This window comes from Aythya ferina (genome assembly GCF_964211825.1).
Source record: "Aythya ferina genome assembly, chromosome: 8".
Classification (NCBI taxonomy): Eukaryota; Metazoa; Chordata; class Aves; order Anseriformes; family Anatidae; genus Aythya; species Aythya ferina.
The window spans coordinates 4,911,962-4,928,072 of NC_140304.1; the positions used below are offsets into that span (position 1 = coordinate 4,911,962).

At 37.7% G+C, this 16,111-nt stretch overlaps 1 protein-coding gene and 1 long non-coding RNA gene across 5 annotated transcripts in view; one reads left to right on the forward strand and one right to left on the reverse strand.

Annotated features, from left to right (window-relative positions):
- LOC311441000 (putative oxidoreductase ZK1290.5) overlaps positions 1-16,111 on the forward strand; it is a 44,730-nt gene that overhangs the window by 18,947 nt on the left and 9,672 nt on the right. For both annotated transcript variants that reach the window (XM_084528616.1, XM_084528617.1), the window contains exons 3-4: positions 857-958; positions 11,552-11,643. In XM_084528616.1, the coding sequence (XP_084384742.1) occupies positions 857-958; positions 11,552-11,643 (194 nt within the window). The remainder of the gene's footprint in view (positions 1-856; positions 959-11,551; positions 11,644-16,111) is intronic.
- Positions 3,461-16,107, reverse strand: LOC311441001. Of its 3 annotated transcripts, none has more exons than XR_014695709.1 (3): positions 14,570-16,107; positions 12,636-12,709; positions 3,461-9,855 (listed from the first exon to the last, which is right to left on the reverse strand). It is a non-coding gene; the product is annotated as an uncharacterized lncRNA (long non-coding RNA). The 3 variants fall into 3 exon arrangements; XR_014695711.1 differs by having other exon boundaries at positions 12,636-14,177; positions 14,570-16,100; XR_014695710.1 differs by having other exon boundaries at positions 12,636-16,107.

The following is a 16,111-nucleotide window of genomic DNA, read 5'->3' on the forward strand; positions in this document are numbered from 1 at the left end:
TATATAATCTGGTTTGGAACTCTGAGTCCAGTAATATGTACATATTTCTCATGTTTAGTGGGTTTCTTTTTTTTTTTTTTTTTTTTTTTTTTGCTCCCTTTTTCACTAGGCAGATAAGGTTTTCTTGAATGGAGAAGATGCAAAAAAATCCTATCCCAAGACAGCCAGTTTCAGTAGCAACTTGGCTAATCTTATCAGTTATAAATCTTAATCGTGCTTTAAAAAATGTTAATATTTCATAACAATGTAGCAAAACATTTTTTTCCCTTTTTTGTTTGTTTGTTTGTTTGTTTGTTTGTTTGTTTGTTTTTTGGTAATGCTAAAAACAAAATATCACATATGCTGGAACAATGTAATTATAACCAAAACAAAAACCTGGATGAAAGAGCAGCTGTGCTGTAATTTCCAACAGAAATTCATAAATGGAAGTATTCTTTAGGAAGGAAAAAAACAGGCTCACTTTTTTGATCGTATAAAACATCTACAGAACTGCCAAACATTTATGTTCCCCAAACTTGAAGGCTCTCTTCAGCAGTAGTCCAGACTTAACTGCATTGACCAAAATCCCTTTGATTTTAAATGGGACTTATGTGTTAAAAGCTTATTAAATGCAAGTGTGACCATGAAATTTTGATTATGGTGACCTAAGCCTGAGGCAGATGTGCAGCTTCTGCCACCTTTACTTGTTAATGAAATGTTGTAGATTTAATTTATTGAAAATTAATGGATGTATGGAATAATTGTCATGGAGTTGTAACTATTTTGATGATAGTATGTTATGGGACCAGTATGGAGGGAAATGCTGCTTTGTGTGGTTGACATTTTTTTGGAGACTTTAATAGTCTTTCTTTTTTAGATCTTTATTTGATACATTGGCCTGATGCACATGTTCCAGGTAAAAGCAATCGGGAGGTCCGAGCTGAAACCTGGACAGCGATGGAGGAGCTCTATGAGGAAGGTGATGTAATGATGAAACGCTGTCGTGGCAGAAGGAATTAGAATGTACTTTAAGATTTGGGGAATCTGTAATGAAAGGTGTTCAAAAAAGTCGTTTGAGCTGGTTGCTCATATTTCAGTTGTGTTTGGGTGTATAAATTATGTGTACCTCTTTGAAAATTGCAGCATTAGTTTTCTGATAAGCTAAATAAGAGAGCTTTGTGTTGCTTTTAAATAATACATTGCCACATTCTGCCTGTAAGATTAATGATGGTGTGCATACTTCCTTGATGAAATCTACACATTACATTGAAATGTGCGTGCCCCTACAGAACATCTTTGTAGTAGCCTCTTCTGTTTCATGTATAAATCATGCTATCAAGTTTTATTTCCTTTTGATCTTTTTTTTTGTAATTGTAGAATATCATTTTCCACTGTATACATATATATATTTTTCCACAGAACGTATACTGTGCTACTATATAGATTCATTTGCATTTTAGAAAATGTTACCCAAACTGGCTAGTAGATAGGAACAAACACGGAACTGCAGTTTCTTTGGTATTAACTTTTGAAAAGGATTTCAAAGGAGGGATCTGTTCTCTCAAGTTCTAATATCTGTCAGTTTGATTTTTCGTTCACAGAAATCATCAGTTAATGTTCATAGCAATAGGACGATTAGACTGCCCCAAACAAAATTTATCACGTAGGTTTAACGGGGGCATTTTGCTCCTGAAGTATGCACACTATTACCACAAATAATGTAAGAGAAGATCCTGTCATGCAGTTCCTAGGCAATGTGGGCCCACCTTGTTACAGCTTGAGAGAATTTCTTTGGACTCTGCAAAGACTTCTTGGACTAAGTAGTCTGTCTGCTAACTTAATTACTGAAACAGTGATAGTAGGAGAGTGCTGCCTATACAGGCTGCAGTTGCTGGCAGTATACATCTACCAGTTTTATCAGAGTAATAAACAAACCCACTCTTGCATTTCAGCCCGTTAAGTACTTTTGGTCTGCCTTTGGAAATGTAGAAGTATCTACGATTATCTTTGATACATTTTTCATTCTTGCTTTTTATATTAAGCATAAGGGAAGTTGCAAAAAGTATTTTCTGCTGTGTAAGTTACAACATTAAGTTTTTAAAGAAACGCAATACCAACCTAATATTTCAAAACATCAATGACTTCAAGTCTGAAGATGGGCCATTCAGCAGGCTACTTTGTCTTTCCCTTGAACAGTGCTTTTTGATGTATATTTAAGTTACTATATGTCATTTGTGCCTAGATATGCCATCCCAATGAGCTGCAAATAGGTTGTAGTTTCACTTGCTATTATTATTCCTGTCCCATTGTCTTTCTTCTGCTTTTGCATGTGTTTGTGATCTTTCTTGTCTTTATTTCTCTACCTGTCTTCCTACTGGGAAAGACTGTGAGCTATTCAATGATTATCCGGTAAGACACTGGAAATACTATCACTGACCTCACCTGCAGAGGTAGTTTTTATTTTTTGTTTCTTTGCATATCTCTCTGTAGACATCTGAGTTTGCATTTATTTTTGTTACCTCAGCTAAATTTTCCTCTCGCTGTAGATGATGTATTAGTCTGGCTGAATCAAGTGCTTTCAGATGTTAACTAACACAGTTTTGCTTTAAGGGATGCAGCCTCTGGATGTTCCGACCATAACCATGTGTTACTGAAGTGATACGCAAATGTTAACCACTCTGGAGATGGAAATGCAATGATTCCTGAGGAAAATGTTAAATAATTTGTTTGTATGGTTAACCACTAGACTTTCCGTTGAAGATTAAATGCTTGCTGCATATCTTTGTGCCTTGTTGTGTGTTATGTGAATAATGTGTTGGCCTTGGTATGAATATTCACTTTAAATATATTATTTGGTCAAAATCCTTACTTGAGGAAAAAATATATCTTCATTTGGGAAGGAAAAAAAATCAAGTTCTGTGGTAAACTGGTGAGTTCTTTATTTCCTCTGAATGTGGTTCAGGTTATCATTGTTACCTGAAAATTACTTGCAATACTATTATTTTAGGGAATGTTGGGAGAGAGAGGGTTGGCATGAGGAAAAACAACAGCAGAAACTAAAATGTTCGTGTCTAAGAATTGACCATTTAAAAATGAATAATGTGCTTCTGCAGTCAATTCACAAAGGAAAGACTGAAGTTACTCAACTTGCTGGTGAGTTTAGCAGCTAGCGGTGTCCACATTGAAGAGTTTCTGTAAGAGCAGTTCTTGTGGAAAAATTGTGGAAAAATTGGTTGGTGTTTTGGGGCTAATGAGGCCTATCTATCTGCAAGAGTCTTGTGAGATGATTAAAAGATCTCAATATTGACCTAAGGCTTTGGTCTGACTGAAATTAATAAGTTTTTCTTTAATAGCTTCTTTGTGTTTACAAATAGTTTGAGTGCAGATATTTGAAAATCTCATCTTTGCCTTCAGTTTAAATCCAGATGATGTTTATTCTGCAAAATTGCACTTACCTGAGAAAAACAACATTTTAAAATGATTTAAATTATTAATAGCCTTTTTTTTTTATTGTTATTACCCATTACACTAGAAGGAAGGTAAATAAAGCATTAGTGCCCAAGACAGTGAAAATCTTCAATCCAGACAATTTTTAACGCATTAAGTTTTTAGATTGGTCATAATGGCCACAAGATGATGCAAAAAAAAATAATTCCAACTGTATTTATGTTTATAGTGTTGAGAGAGCTTTTTGGGTTGTTTCTACAAAGATGGACTCAACCAGGATCATCTGAGAGTCACTGCATAGTAGCAGGAAGACAGGACTGCAGGAGCAGAGCTTGTAGGGCTTCTGGACTGAAGTATCTTCTTACCCAGTTGAAGAGAGACCTTGAGTCTGTGTGTCTGTCCAGGTCAGCATATGCTGGTTTGTAAGATCCTGTCTTTATTCCCAGATAAAAAAAAAGCTCTGTGTGACAAGTTTAAAATATATATATATATGTCAAAATTATTTGAATACATATTTTAGGGAGCAGAAAGCTTGTATAAAAAGTTAAGCAAGACTCCACAGATTATAATGAGTCCAATTTTAGGAAACTCCTAAGTACTTCTGTCTGTAGAAGAAAGAACAGGTTTGCTGTTATCTGAATGCAACGTGTGTCAATTAAATGGGTACCTGAAAAGGTAGAAGTGCATTCATTGTGCTGTGCAGACATCCTTAACGTAACTGGTTTTAATTCTTGAGTGCCTAGTAGTGCTTGCTTCCTCTCTCTTCTCTCAACAAAAATTTGAGGTTGAGCTGTAATATCAGAAGCTTCTCATAAGTAGAAAACAATATGTTCAGATGACTGAAGGGAGAGCTCCTCTGCTTTCTGTCAAAAATCTCCACTGTGGCTTACCACTATGCTGTTTTTAAGAACCTTCTTGTTGTATTTCACCAAAAGGGATCAGAGGGTAGCATTTTCCGAAAGAATCCTTTTTCTTGGTATGATTTGAACTGGAAACATGAACAATTAAAACTAGGAAAGAACCTGAACAGTATTTGTTTTAGATGTGGTTACCCTCTTTAGTTGTTAACAGTTCCAGTGAAATGCTGTTGTGCCTGAGAGTGTAACATCTCATGTTTTTTGGCTGTTTTTTTTAATCTTTTGTGACTTGTTACTCTGCTCTATTTTCATTGGAGCTGTTTCACGGGAGCTGTGGCCTTAAGGTCACAGAGGGAGGAGACAAATCTGTCTGTACTGCAGTGCTGAGAGGCAGAGAATTCTCGACCTGTGCCTTTGTTCAACAGGCTGCACACGTCTTCTGTAAAGACCTAGGGGGTAAACAGTGCTGAGGGAGAACGGAGAATAAAATCCTGCTTTGGTCAGTGGGACGTTTGTGTGCAGTCACTAGCTCTTCCTGTTGTAACAGCTGAAATCAACTAGGGTTCGTGTAATATCAAGGCTATGGTTGGAATTTTTGTGGTCTCAAACATTGTCATTGTGTGGAATTATCTTCTCTGGTTCCTCAGGACGGCGGCCAGGCTGCCTACAGAACCCATTCCAAGATACATATGTTGAGTCAAATGTTCCCTTGACAGCTGCAGCATTCTTGTATAGGCATTTGTCTGCTGGCAGATGAAAGCAGTGTGGCAAACTGCTTTGACATCATGAATAGTCATTATATATGCTCACTGGTAATTGGGCTGTTTCTAGCAAAGTGACCCTTTCCGTATGCAGTGTCTTTAATGACCTTGATTTTGGCATTGTGGCTAGCCCATCGTCTTGGCAAGCTCTCATACACACATGCACACGATTACTTGTCTCTCCATCTCAAAATGCTGGGAAGAATGAGAGCCTGCAGCCAGCTTTTGCCTGTAATTGGCAGGAGCAGTAGCGTGGTGGTTGTTGGGGGTTCAGATCCCTCTCAGACCTGATGCCATTTTGCTGAAAGTTGTGCTTTTTGCTTATCTGCTTAGGGTAAGCAGTGCAGCTTATGCTTACATGAGATATTCATACTTGCATCAGAAATTCCTTAATGTGTTCCCATGTTTTTTGGTAAACAGAGAAATGCCCTTTAAAATGATTATTCCATTAATTTGTTAGTTTTAACAGGCTTCATGTATGTTGCAGAAAGCTCCATAAAGTAACAGAAATTGTTTACACTAGTAATGTAACTGAATTCATGATGTTACTGGCAAAAATGCTATGCTTTTCCCAATTCCAAGTGAGAGAAGAAATCTAATCAACCTTAAAAATGTCCTGGTCCTATTCTTCTTTGGGCACAGAGCAGCACAATTTTCATTTTTAAATCCTCCATTATGTATCAGTTTTAAAAGATATGAGTAAGAATTGAGTAAACCAAACACATCTTTTGTGTAGGTGGCACATATTTGTAGTACATCCTTTCCTAGATGACATTCTGCTTTTATTCTACTGAAAAATAATTTTACATCTATGCTGATACTGTCAAATGATGAACAACTGACAGTTGGCCTGCAGCTGTGTTACAGTTCCACAAATATTTATATTAGGAGTGTTTTTCTTGGTAGAAACCATGTGAGTGTGCATGTGTGGAAATTGCATTAAAATTTTAATAAGTAAAAATAAGTAAATGATTTTCACGGTAAACAACACATCTATTTCACGCTATCAGTAGTATCCTCTTTGCACATATAAAGACATCTCTTGGGCTTGTTATGATCAGAAACATTTCAGAGATGTGTTTTCATGGGTTTGAAGGTGGTTGCAGTTGGTGAGGATGTTGGTTGCACCACACCCAACACACTTGATCAGATAAGGCAGCAATAAAAGATATATGCAAATAAAATGACTACACAGTTTTAAAAATCATGTCTTCATATTGTGCAACATTTTAAGAATAAGAAATTGCCATAGAATTAGCAGATCTAAATTGGCAAGAATGTTTACCCTTGTTATTCCTTGTTCTTTTTTTTTCTTTTTTTTTGTAATGGACTTTATTCTAAGTGCAAAAATAAGCCCTCAGACTTCTTTGTTTCATGATTTACTGCAATGTGCTGTTTGTGTTTTTTCTATAAGCCTGTGAAGCTCATTCTTGATAAATTCACAAGTATCTTTTTACTTAGCTTCCTGGAAGCAAATCTATGCAGTTGTGTGCATTTTGTGTGCATCCATACAGACGTGCATAGAGGTCCCAGTGTGAACACAAGAACTCTTGGGAAAGCACTGCTGAAATGCAATTCAAAGGAAAGTCCTTGCCCAAAAGGACTTTTTGTCTCAGGAAGTAACATACATGATTTGGGGAAAAGGTGTCACTTACCTGCTCTGCAAATGTTGAATGCTGAACCCAAGGTATTAGACTTTAGCGATCGTAAATTGGTGTTGTTTTATTGGTATGAGTGAGGCTGTTCTTACTTGTGTCGGCTGGGAATCATTGTCTTCTCTAATATGGAAGTCCCAAAATATCCTAGTTCAGGAAACAGTGCCATCAGAGTTACAGGTGGAACAAAGTCTGATGAGAACCCGACTATGTTGTGTCCATGCTACTTTCAAAGAGCTCATTTTACGAGTGTTTGCAGACTGAGCCATGGATCGCTTAGCTGGGTGGCTGATAATGCTGACCCCGTTTTCACAGCACAGCGTGTGGTGGCAATACTGCCTCAAGCTGTAGTGGGATTGTTTCTGTACCAAGTTGTTTCTACAGGTCTGTCTGCCCAATTGTTTGTTCACAAGCAGTTGCTTTTAACAGGGGCTTCAGAATGTTCTTGACATAAAAACATCTTTAAGCCTTTTTTTTAGGCTGTGTTCTGCACCCAGTATTATTCTACATGCTTAAAACTGCCACGAGAGGAGGAAGAGTCCCTCAAAGCACAAGGGAACTGATTCAGTTTTGAAGACAATCAGATGAACACCCATTTTGGTAGCATTTTTAATCTGATCTGCTGTGTAATGCCAACTCCAGAGCAAAGCATGTCAGTATAAATGAGGTGATGTTGCATTGAAGTAATGAAGATGAGCAGCCAGAATCAACAAGACTGAGAATACATTTAGCTCGTGTTGCTGCATCATGCTACTTAATTAGCTACTTTACTGTTGTGTAAACCAAATGTTTATGAGATTTCAGTCACAGAAACTGACAAGTTGACTTCTACTCATGCTTCTTTTTTGGTCTTGCAGTTTGTCGTGGTTCGTAGGTGATTTGCAGCAGGAGTAATAGTCATGGAATTGTAGAAGCAGGAAAGTCATTTTAAGGCTGGTAATGCTCCGATGCTACAGTAATGGATAGGATAAAAACATCCTTTGGGGAAGGAAGCATGATTTTTTTTTCAGTTAAGAAATGGGTCTTCTCATCAGTTTTGCCACAGTCTTCCTGTGTGTCATTAGATAGGACACTTAGTGTTTTGGAGTCTATGTCTGTGAAATGGAAGCAAGTCTTACAGATCTAGAACTTAATTCCTTTTTGGATGTGTGTAAGAGTTGTCTGTTTTGTTTATTAAGGCTCTGGCTTGCACTCTGTATGTGGGACACACTCAGCCTACAGCTTGGATTTAGCAAGCAGTGCTGAAATCATACCCTTTATGGTTTTTGAGTAACACCATTTGCCTACAGCAAAGTTCTTACTGTGCATATCACAGAGGATGTGGACCTTTCCAACCTGTGTAACCTCCTTTAATAAAGATGCAGGTGCTGCAGCTGACCTCTCGTGAGAAGTGGGTCCCTGTTTGTGTGTATTCTGTGGCCCACGTGGGACAGAGCGGGCACTGTTCTGGGGGTGTGGGAATTTGCCCGTGCTCTGGCTGCAGGGAGGGGGAGGAAAGTTGGCCCCACAAACCCAGTATCCAATTTTGTCATTTAAAGAACCTTTTTGATCTGAACTTTGTACAGCTATGTTAGAGAGTATTTAGAAGTTTGGTAAAAGTCCATAGTAGTGCTCGGGAAAGATAAGGCTCGCTATTGTACTAAAGCAGTGTTGTGGTGCCAAGACAGTATATTTATGCTTTATTGTTGCAAGGTTAGTAGTGTCCATGAAACTTGGTACAATTTAGTATTACACTAAGGAAAGAAAAAAATACCCAATCATTTTCTAGGTTGCCATAAAAACTGCTGTGAGCTAAACAACACAGCTCCATTGCAAGCCCGTCCATTAGCAGCTGGGGGTAAAATAGTGTGGTGAAAGTACCTGCATGGTGGCAGCCAAGATTATTTTGTGTGTAATGGAAAATAGATTTTTTCCTCATTATTATTAACCATTATATTGAGGGCCAATATGTTTTCTAACGTGTCTTACAGAGTTACATGACAGTTTTTCAAAGCTGGCTGAAAATTCCTGCTCCACCATTGTGCATTGGTCAATTGTGCAATTTTTAGCATACATAAAAGAAGCATCATTGCCAAATTTTCCTTGAAGTCAGAGCCACGGGGAGTAGGGCAAAGACTCGATAAGCCTTAGGAACTAATGGGGAATTGCAAACTTGTTGCACATGGTAGTTTCTCAAAATCTTCCTGGGGCCAAACCACTCATCTTCCTTATCTGCTTGAGGAAATACTTTTCTCGAGTCAAAGTGCTGTGACTTTGTAAGAAAGATAGTATAGATATATCTTGTAAAAGTGTACTTTCCAGAGCTATTGCAGCTAGCATATTGTAAACTTTTATTTCAGAGGACTTTAACTTTAGGACTAGTTAAATTGATTTTGTTAAAAGGATGTTGTCATAACAACTAAGATATGAAATCTGCCTGAATTCTTTGAAATGGGATTACTAAACTCTTTAAACAGGTATAAAATTGGAAATAAGTACTATCCCCCCATCCCCCCCCCCCCCAACACACACACGCACACACACATTTCAGGAGCATTCTGGTATTCTGGTGTTTTTGAGACTTATGACACAAACTGTTATGGTATAAAACATAACTAACATGGAATTTCTTGATTGGAAATCAACCAAAAATTTCCTATCAGTAAATGCAGTGAGACTATAGAACAGGCTTCAAGGTCTGTTAAGAGCAAAACATCTTGAAATATACTATAGGGGAAAAAAAATAAATTGAAGATTTTGTGGGAATGGACGAGTTTAATAAAAGCTTTCATCGTTCATGTCTGTGTTTGAGGTTTGTTTTATTTCAGCCTGAAATAAAAGCTTTATTCTTCAAGGGCAGTAACAGCATGTTTCTTGTAACTCCTTGGCTTTCAACAATTGTGTATAATATTTTGGTTCACCATTGTGTTAAAACTGCAAATGTTTTTCTCACTTCTTTGGCATAATGATTTATTAGTGTTGACACTCCAGGGTTGTTTGTCAGTAGAAATCAAAAGCTTGGGTTTCGCTCCTTCTGGCAGATTACATACAAATTATGCAAATTGCTGTAATGCAGGTTATAACCTAATTATGTTAAACATCTTGAACAGTGATCATTTCTGTAAGTGAAAGCTGTCTAGCACTTCAATTGCCAATGTATTTTTTTGTCCTTGTGTTCTACAAAAGAAACCACATTAAAAAGCAGTAGTATGCATGCAGGTTTTGCTGCTGTGCTGCTTATCTGCTTCTACTGCTAAAACATATGAAAGCAACACAGCAGCCAATTTACCTATATTTATATGGTGTAACACAAGTTTTGTTTTGTTTTGTTTTGTTTTAAGGATTTTAACAGTGTGTTTCTAATAATTAGCAAGCTGTAACTTTACTTACTAAATTTCATAGGAGAAGGCTGGAAAATTTTAATTCCTTTATTTTGCTAGAGCAAATCTAACCTGCAAAATTTTTACATGCTAATTCGTAGTCTCTTAGCAAGTTACTTTTTTATTCATAAAACACATGTACATTTTCTGAATAGTTTAGGAATGGTTAATACATTTTCCTCCAACTTTTTCATCACCTTTATTCTAGATAAGCAAAATTACTCCTTTTAAACTATTAATGCACTTCAGTTTCATTATTATGTGCTTTTTATATGTTCTGTATTAGCGCTTCAATATCAAAGGTACTCCCTATAGCTCCCTGTCAACCTCAAGACAATGGCAATTTCAGTCCAGAAGTCATTTCTGTGACACCAAATGCCTGAAGTTACCAAGTAGCATCTTCTTTATCTAATAAATAAATAAAAATATATAACTTTCGTTTTAATTCCTTTTTTTTTTTTTTTTTTTTTTTTTTTGCTACAGCTATTTGTATGTATGTATATAGAGGAGGATATACTGTTCACACAACTCGAGGCACTTTCTGTCTGCAGAGTTACAGGTTGAAATGCAGATCAAGTCAAGCCAAAGTTCACATCTTAAAGAAATAAGCCTGAGCCATAATCTGCAGAATCTACAGCCTAAGGGGAACACTACTAGCCTGGTGACAACTGTTTTCCCTGTTAACTGTGTTTAGCACAGAATAGGGACCAAATTGTCAAGGAGTAGTTTGGTTTGAGGTATTGTGGCAGGCCTATAATGGGAGTTTCACTCTATCATATCTGAGGTTTGAAGGAAGACATCTGATTTCAGAACTGTCAGCACTTAATTCACATATATACACAGTTAAGGTAAAAACAAAAAAGCTTTCATTATCACCTATGTGTCATTTGATTTGTGTGTCTACAGGAGCGGAGAAATCTAGCCATTCTAATGCAGATGCTACTTCCTACACTTTTGAACTTCTTAATTCTTGTTAGACACTACTTAAAGTTGTTATACTGAGTTTTATGTAATGTCTCTTTAATAGCAATAAGCTAATGAAAATATAAGTGGGGTTATGTAGTTCATTTAGGCTGCATGTCCTTGTGTTTTATTGCTCACACCTTATTAGTCTTCTGCAAATGTTCCACTTTTCTTTAGCTTTGGCAAGCTGCTCAGAACACCATTTCCTTCTTTTCATTCTGGTGAAGTCCAATTGTTCTTTGCTTATACTACATTAGCCTTTCCCAGAATTTAGCCTGGCGTTTTTATACACTGGGGAGTTTCCAGTGTGTTTAGATTATAAAATGATTTCCTAGTGTGGCTGTGACGAAACCATGCTTTCAGATAATACCGTCAAACTACATTTCAGTGCTGTTTTCTGTTTCTTTGCAGTGTTTTGCTCTACAGAAATGATCTGTACCAATCATTTTCTTTTTTTGAAAGTGATATTTTTCAAGTAATCCTTCTAGGTAGTTAAGATCATCCCAACACTTTTTTGTTTCTCTTGTTAGGTTTGTGTAGGTCAATTGGCGTAAGCAACTTTCTTATCAGTCATCTTGAGCAACTAAAGGAAGACTGTGTGGTTACTCCACATGTTAATCAGGTGAGTGGAGAAATAGAGTTAAAGTATCTGGTTACTAATCCACTCCTCCACAGCCCTGTGCCTGAAAGACTACACATAATCAGCTTTACTCTGCAATTTCTTCTCTTTCATTTCTATACGTATATTGGAAACCATTCAGGAAGATGACCTGAATTAGAAAGAAATAATAATAATTACGTCCTTTGTCCTTTTATTTCCCCAGTTTTTGCCAGGCAGCTTGTTTGTGACTGGTGTTAAGGCACAAACAAATGGTCAGCGCACCAGTTTTTGATGATAAAACAGTTTAGAAATAAAATTCAGGTAGCACTAAATGTTTAGTGTCTGCAGAGTACACAAAGCTTTGGAGATTGTGTTGAAATACTAAATGTAATTCCTCTAAGCAACACTGAAAGACTTAGGTGATTCTGTATCCATGCAAGGGTGCTGTTCCCCTTGTTCTCTCCTTATTTTAATCAAAAAGATTGCATTAAATTCAGTGATTGCCACCTACATTCCGGCAGACTTCCAGCATGCTGACAGCTGTTCCCTTGTTGCAGCTGTGGTAGTTCATGCTTCAGTTCCTACCACCTACTGCCAGTGGAAATGTTCTTAAAGCTAACATAGAACTGTGAGCTGGAATGGCTGAAGTGCAGACACGTGCTTTTTCCTTTGCTGCAGGTGTTAAGGATTTTTGGCAGCATTTTGTGGTGTAATGTCATAAACAGGCACAAAAAGGTGGCTCAGAATGTGACAGAACTTAACATCTCTGGGGTTTTGCTGACTAGTCTAAAGGTTACCAAAGGACAATTACGAAAGTTTTCTAATGAATTCTTAAATTTAAGTTGGGAATGGAAGCGCTATACTCAATTCTTATTTTATTGTCCATTACTTACAGAAGATCTTTGCTGTAGTTATGCCTGAGGTAGCCTAGTCTTTCAGTGAACTGATCTTTAAATACAAAACATTTGCAAGCAGTCATTATGTAGAAATGAAGGAAAATCACTTCCTATTACCTGTTTTAAATTTGCTTAACAAATTTAGTGTTGCAGCTCCAGCAGTTCTTAGGATGTTAAAACCGAGAGTTATTCTGTGAAGAGAAGGAAGTAGGAAGGCCGGAGAAATGAGGTGCTTCATTAGACTTTTTGTAGTCATCACAAACTAGGTAGAAAGCAGTGCTTCTGTTTAATGAACCAAGTTGTAAGCACTGCTTTTCTTCTTGGGGAAAAACATGTTCCTCAATAAGGTAGGATGGACCAAAGTAGGAAAGACCTGTCTTTTCGAGAATATACTCTTTCTAATGTATTCAGTAGTAATTAAGCAGTTTTTAAAAAATGTAACCTACTACTAAAACTACTGTCAAATGCTCGAAGTAAAGCCATTAAAAATATTTTATTCTGGCATCAGGTAGAGTGAAATTTAGCTTAGAAGTTACATTTTCATATTCTAGAGTTTGTAATTGACTTGGCAGTGAAAGGCTTGTATTTATGCTCAAGGAAAACACTTCCTCTTGTGCCTGTTACTCAGTAGGAAAAATAATAATTAATGTATACATTCGCTTAATAAACTCACTGAAACTAAACTGATCTCCAAATTCCATGTAGGGGTGCTCATCAATATTTTTGTACTGCATGAAGAAGTTACTTGCAGAAGTGACTTAAATGTGTTAATGTCACTGTTGATACTGAGCCCAGTTATGTACATTTGTAAAAGGTAAAAAGGTATTTTAGGATTTTGAAGCATTTGTATGTAAGCTCACCTGAACTGTTCCTCTATGAAGAAAACTCATTTTGGGGCTTAAATGTCAGTTTTATGAGGAAAAATAATTGTAAGTCTGCATTCCCCTCGAGAAGCTGACTGAAATCCAGATGCAGGAGAGCTTTACCAGGTGAAAAGATCTGATGAATCTGGTGGAATGAGTAAGGCTCGTGTACTGTCAAGTGTGCAGTGTCACGCGTACCCTACTGAGGGTCTAGGTCCATGTATTAGGCTTAAGTTTTCCCCCACTGCGGTACGACTGTCATAAAAATCTGTGCTTTCTTGGAGTTCCCCTGTGGCTGACCAAGTAGCAGCTGCGGAGGGTTCAGTAACGTGAACTGCGAACTCCTTTATTAAATGTATGACAGATTTTACACACAAATCACTCAGGGTAGAGTGCCAGAACAGACCAAGATCTTCCTTTGCAGCTGTATGACGGACAGCCCTTGCCTGAGAAAAGCTTGGTGACTAAAATAGCAAGGGTGGGGCAGGCCAGGAAGCAGGAATTATTATTTTGAGGGGAAGCGCGTACTGGCCACCCACCCTGTGCCTCCTCAGCTCAGGATGCTAGCGCCTTGCACTCAGATGCTGCTGGAATCTTCCAGAAAGGTTTCAAAATAAAAATAAATTCGATAGTAATTATTTCATTGTTTTAGGATTACTTTTAAAAAGAAAAATACTTGCTCCTACCATACACAAAGGTGTGCGACAAAATTCAGCTCGTGAAATCTGGGAGTCTCTCGATTCAGCGAAAGGCACAAATCACGTTCCCAGGCAGGAGGTGGCTGTTGCTGTACAGCCTGGTGGTGAAACAAGCAGGTAACTCAGCAGCATGCTCTACTTGCTTTAAGTATTTATGGCGCAGCTCTGCTGCTGAGAACCCTTTTTAGACCAGCAGCTACATGCTGCTTGCAGGCACATCAGTAATAAATGCTGAATAAGTCACCTGATGCTATAGAGATGCTTTAGATTTTTCAGCATCTGATCATAAATAATTCTTTATTTAGTATTTTCAAGGCTACATTACTTATTATACTTAGTGTAAAGAACCTCTTCTAAAATTATTACTATTAATACACCCGATAGACAGTACTTACAAAAACTTCTATGAAATCCCAATATTCACAGTATATTAATACATTTGAAGACACTGTGTATCTGTATCTAATACTCAGTGCAAAATGATACTTACCCAGAAGAGTACGTGGTGTTTCTCGAAGATGCTCAGGCTTGTGGTGTAGTTGGATAAGGAGCAAGTAGATTAGGCTTGCTTTGGGTTTTGTTAATCAGTGTTCTGAAAGGAACTGCTTGCTCACTCTTTTTTCCCCCTCAGTTTTGCATAATAAACAATGAGAATATTTTCTAGTCGGGTCAGGTGCAAACGAGTGAATAACTGTATGACCTAAACACTGGTCTTTCAAATATAAACATGAAATACAAAGGCTACGCAAAGGTCAAGAAACATCAAAGGTTGAAGACATGGATGTGTCTGCTGCTTGAACCTTGTTCCCGAGTCCACCTAGTAATTTAGATCATAGCAGCTTTAGGCTGACTCAGCCCAGCCTTCGAGGGGCAGTTTTTTCTTAGTGTGTATTGAACGACTGCCAGCCTATTGTTCCTGACTATTGTTGTCTGAAAAGACAACATGTACTAAAGATGAGAAACAGGAAATGTTCATTTGTCCTTTTTATGGCAGAAGAAATTTTCCAGATTCCATGTGTTGAGGTAATTGTTCAGAAGTGAGTGCTTTTCTCCTAAATGCGCAAGAGTTGGATCCCTGGAACAGCGGTGACGGCTGCTTGCGCTGAGGGCACATCACATGATGATGTACTCTCTCTTTTTAAAAGAAAATGACACCACTTTTCACCTGAATGCAGGGGAAGGTGCGTTTCTTACAACGCATAAGCTGTGAAATATTTTTTGAAGTAAATAGAGGCAAGGAATGTTACAGAGATTTGTTTTTGGCTTTCACTAAGTGCCAGAATAAGTGGCTTTTTCGAGATCTTTACGTACCAGTAACTTTTGTTTCCAGTTGCTGTCTTTGTAGCTTGTTCCTTTTCTCCTTTTAACTGGTTCTGGGCGATCTGTGATCTGCCTTCCTAGCAAAGGCTCTCCAGAGCTGCTCATTCCGCAGCATGTCTGCTTCCCTCCGTGTTGTTGGCTGTGACGCCACTCAGGGAATACAGGATTTTCCATCTGCAGTCGGTGCCAACACTTTGCTTCACAGGTCAGGCCCTCACCCTAGACATATTCTGGTCAGCGTCTTGCAAACCCAGACTCAGCCCTGCCTCCTCCCCTTGCCTGTGCAGCCCCAAGAAGAACATCAGTCAAGAGATAAGAAAAGAAGTAATTTGGGGGAAGAGAAGGTAGTCCCAAATCACCCATAAAAATGACCTAATGCTGACTCACAGTATGTATTTGCATGCATTTCTCAAACACTGAGCAGATCAGCAGTGTAAGTCCAACCGCAGGTAGAGAAGACGACTACTCATACTTTATTTCTGTGGTAAACATACAATGCATAGGAAATTATTGTGCCAATTAATGGCAAAATGTTTGTAGGCTAATATCCTTCGTATATCTTCTAAAACTGATAATTTATATCTTCCAAAGCAGTGATTTCACTTGTATTGCATTTTAAAAGCAATAGGGTAAAAATATCCTCATTTATCAATGACAATGTTTTCTACTAAATGTATTTTCAAGGTTTTTACTAAAAGTTTCTTTCTGTTTA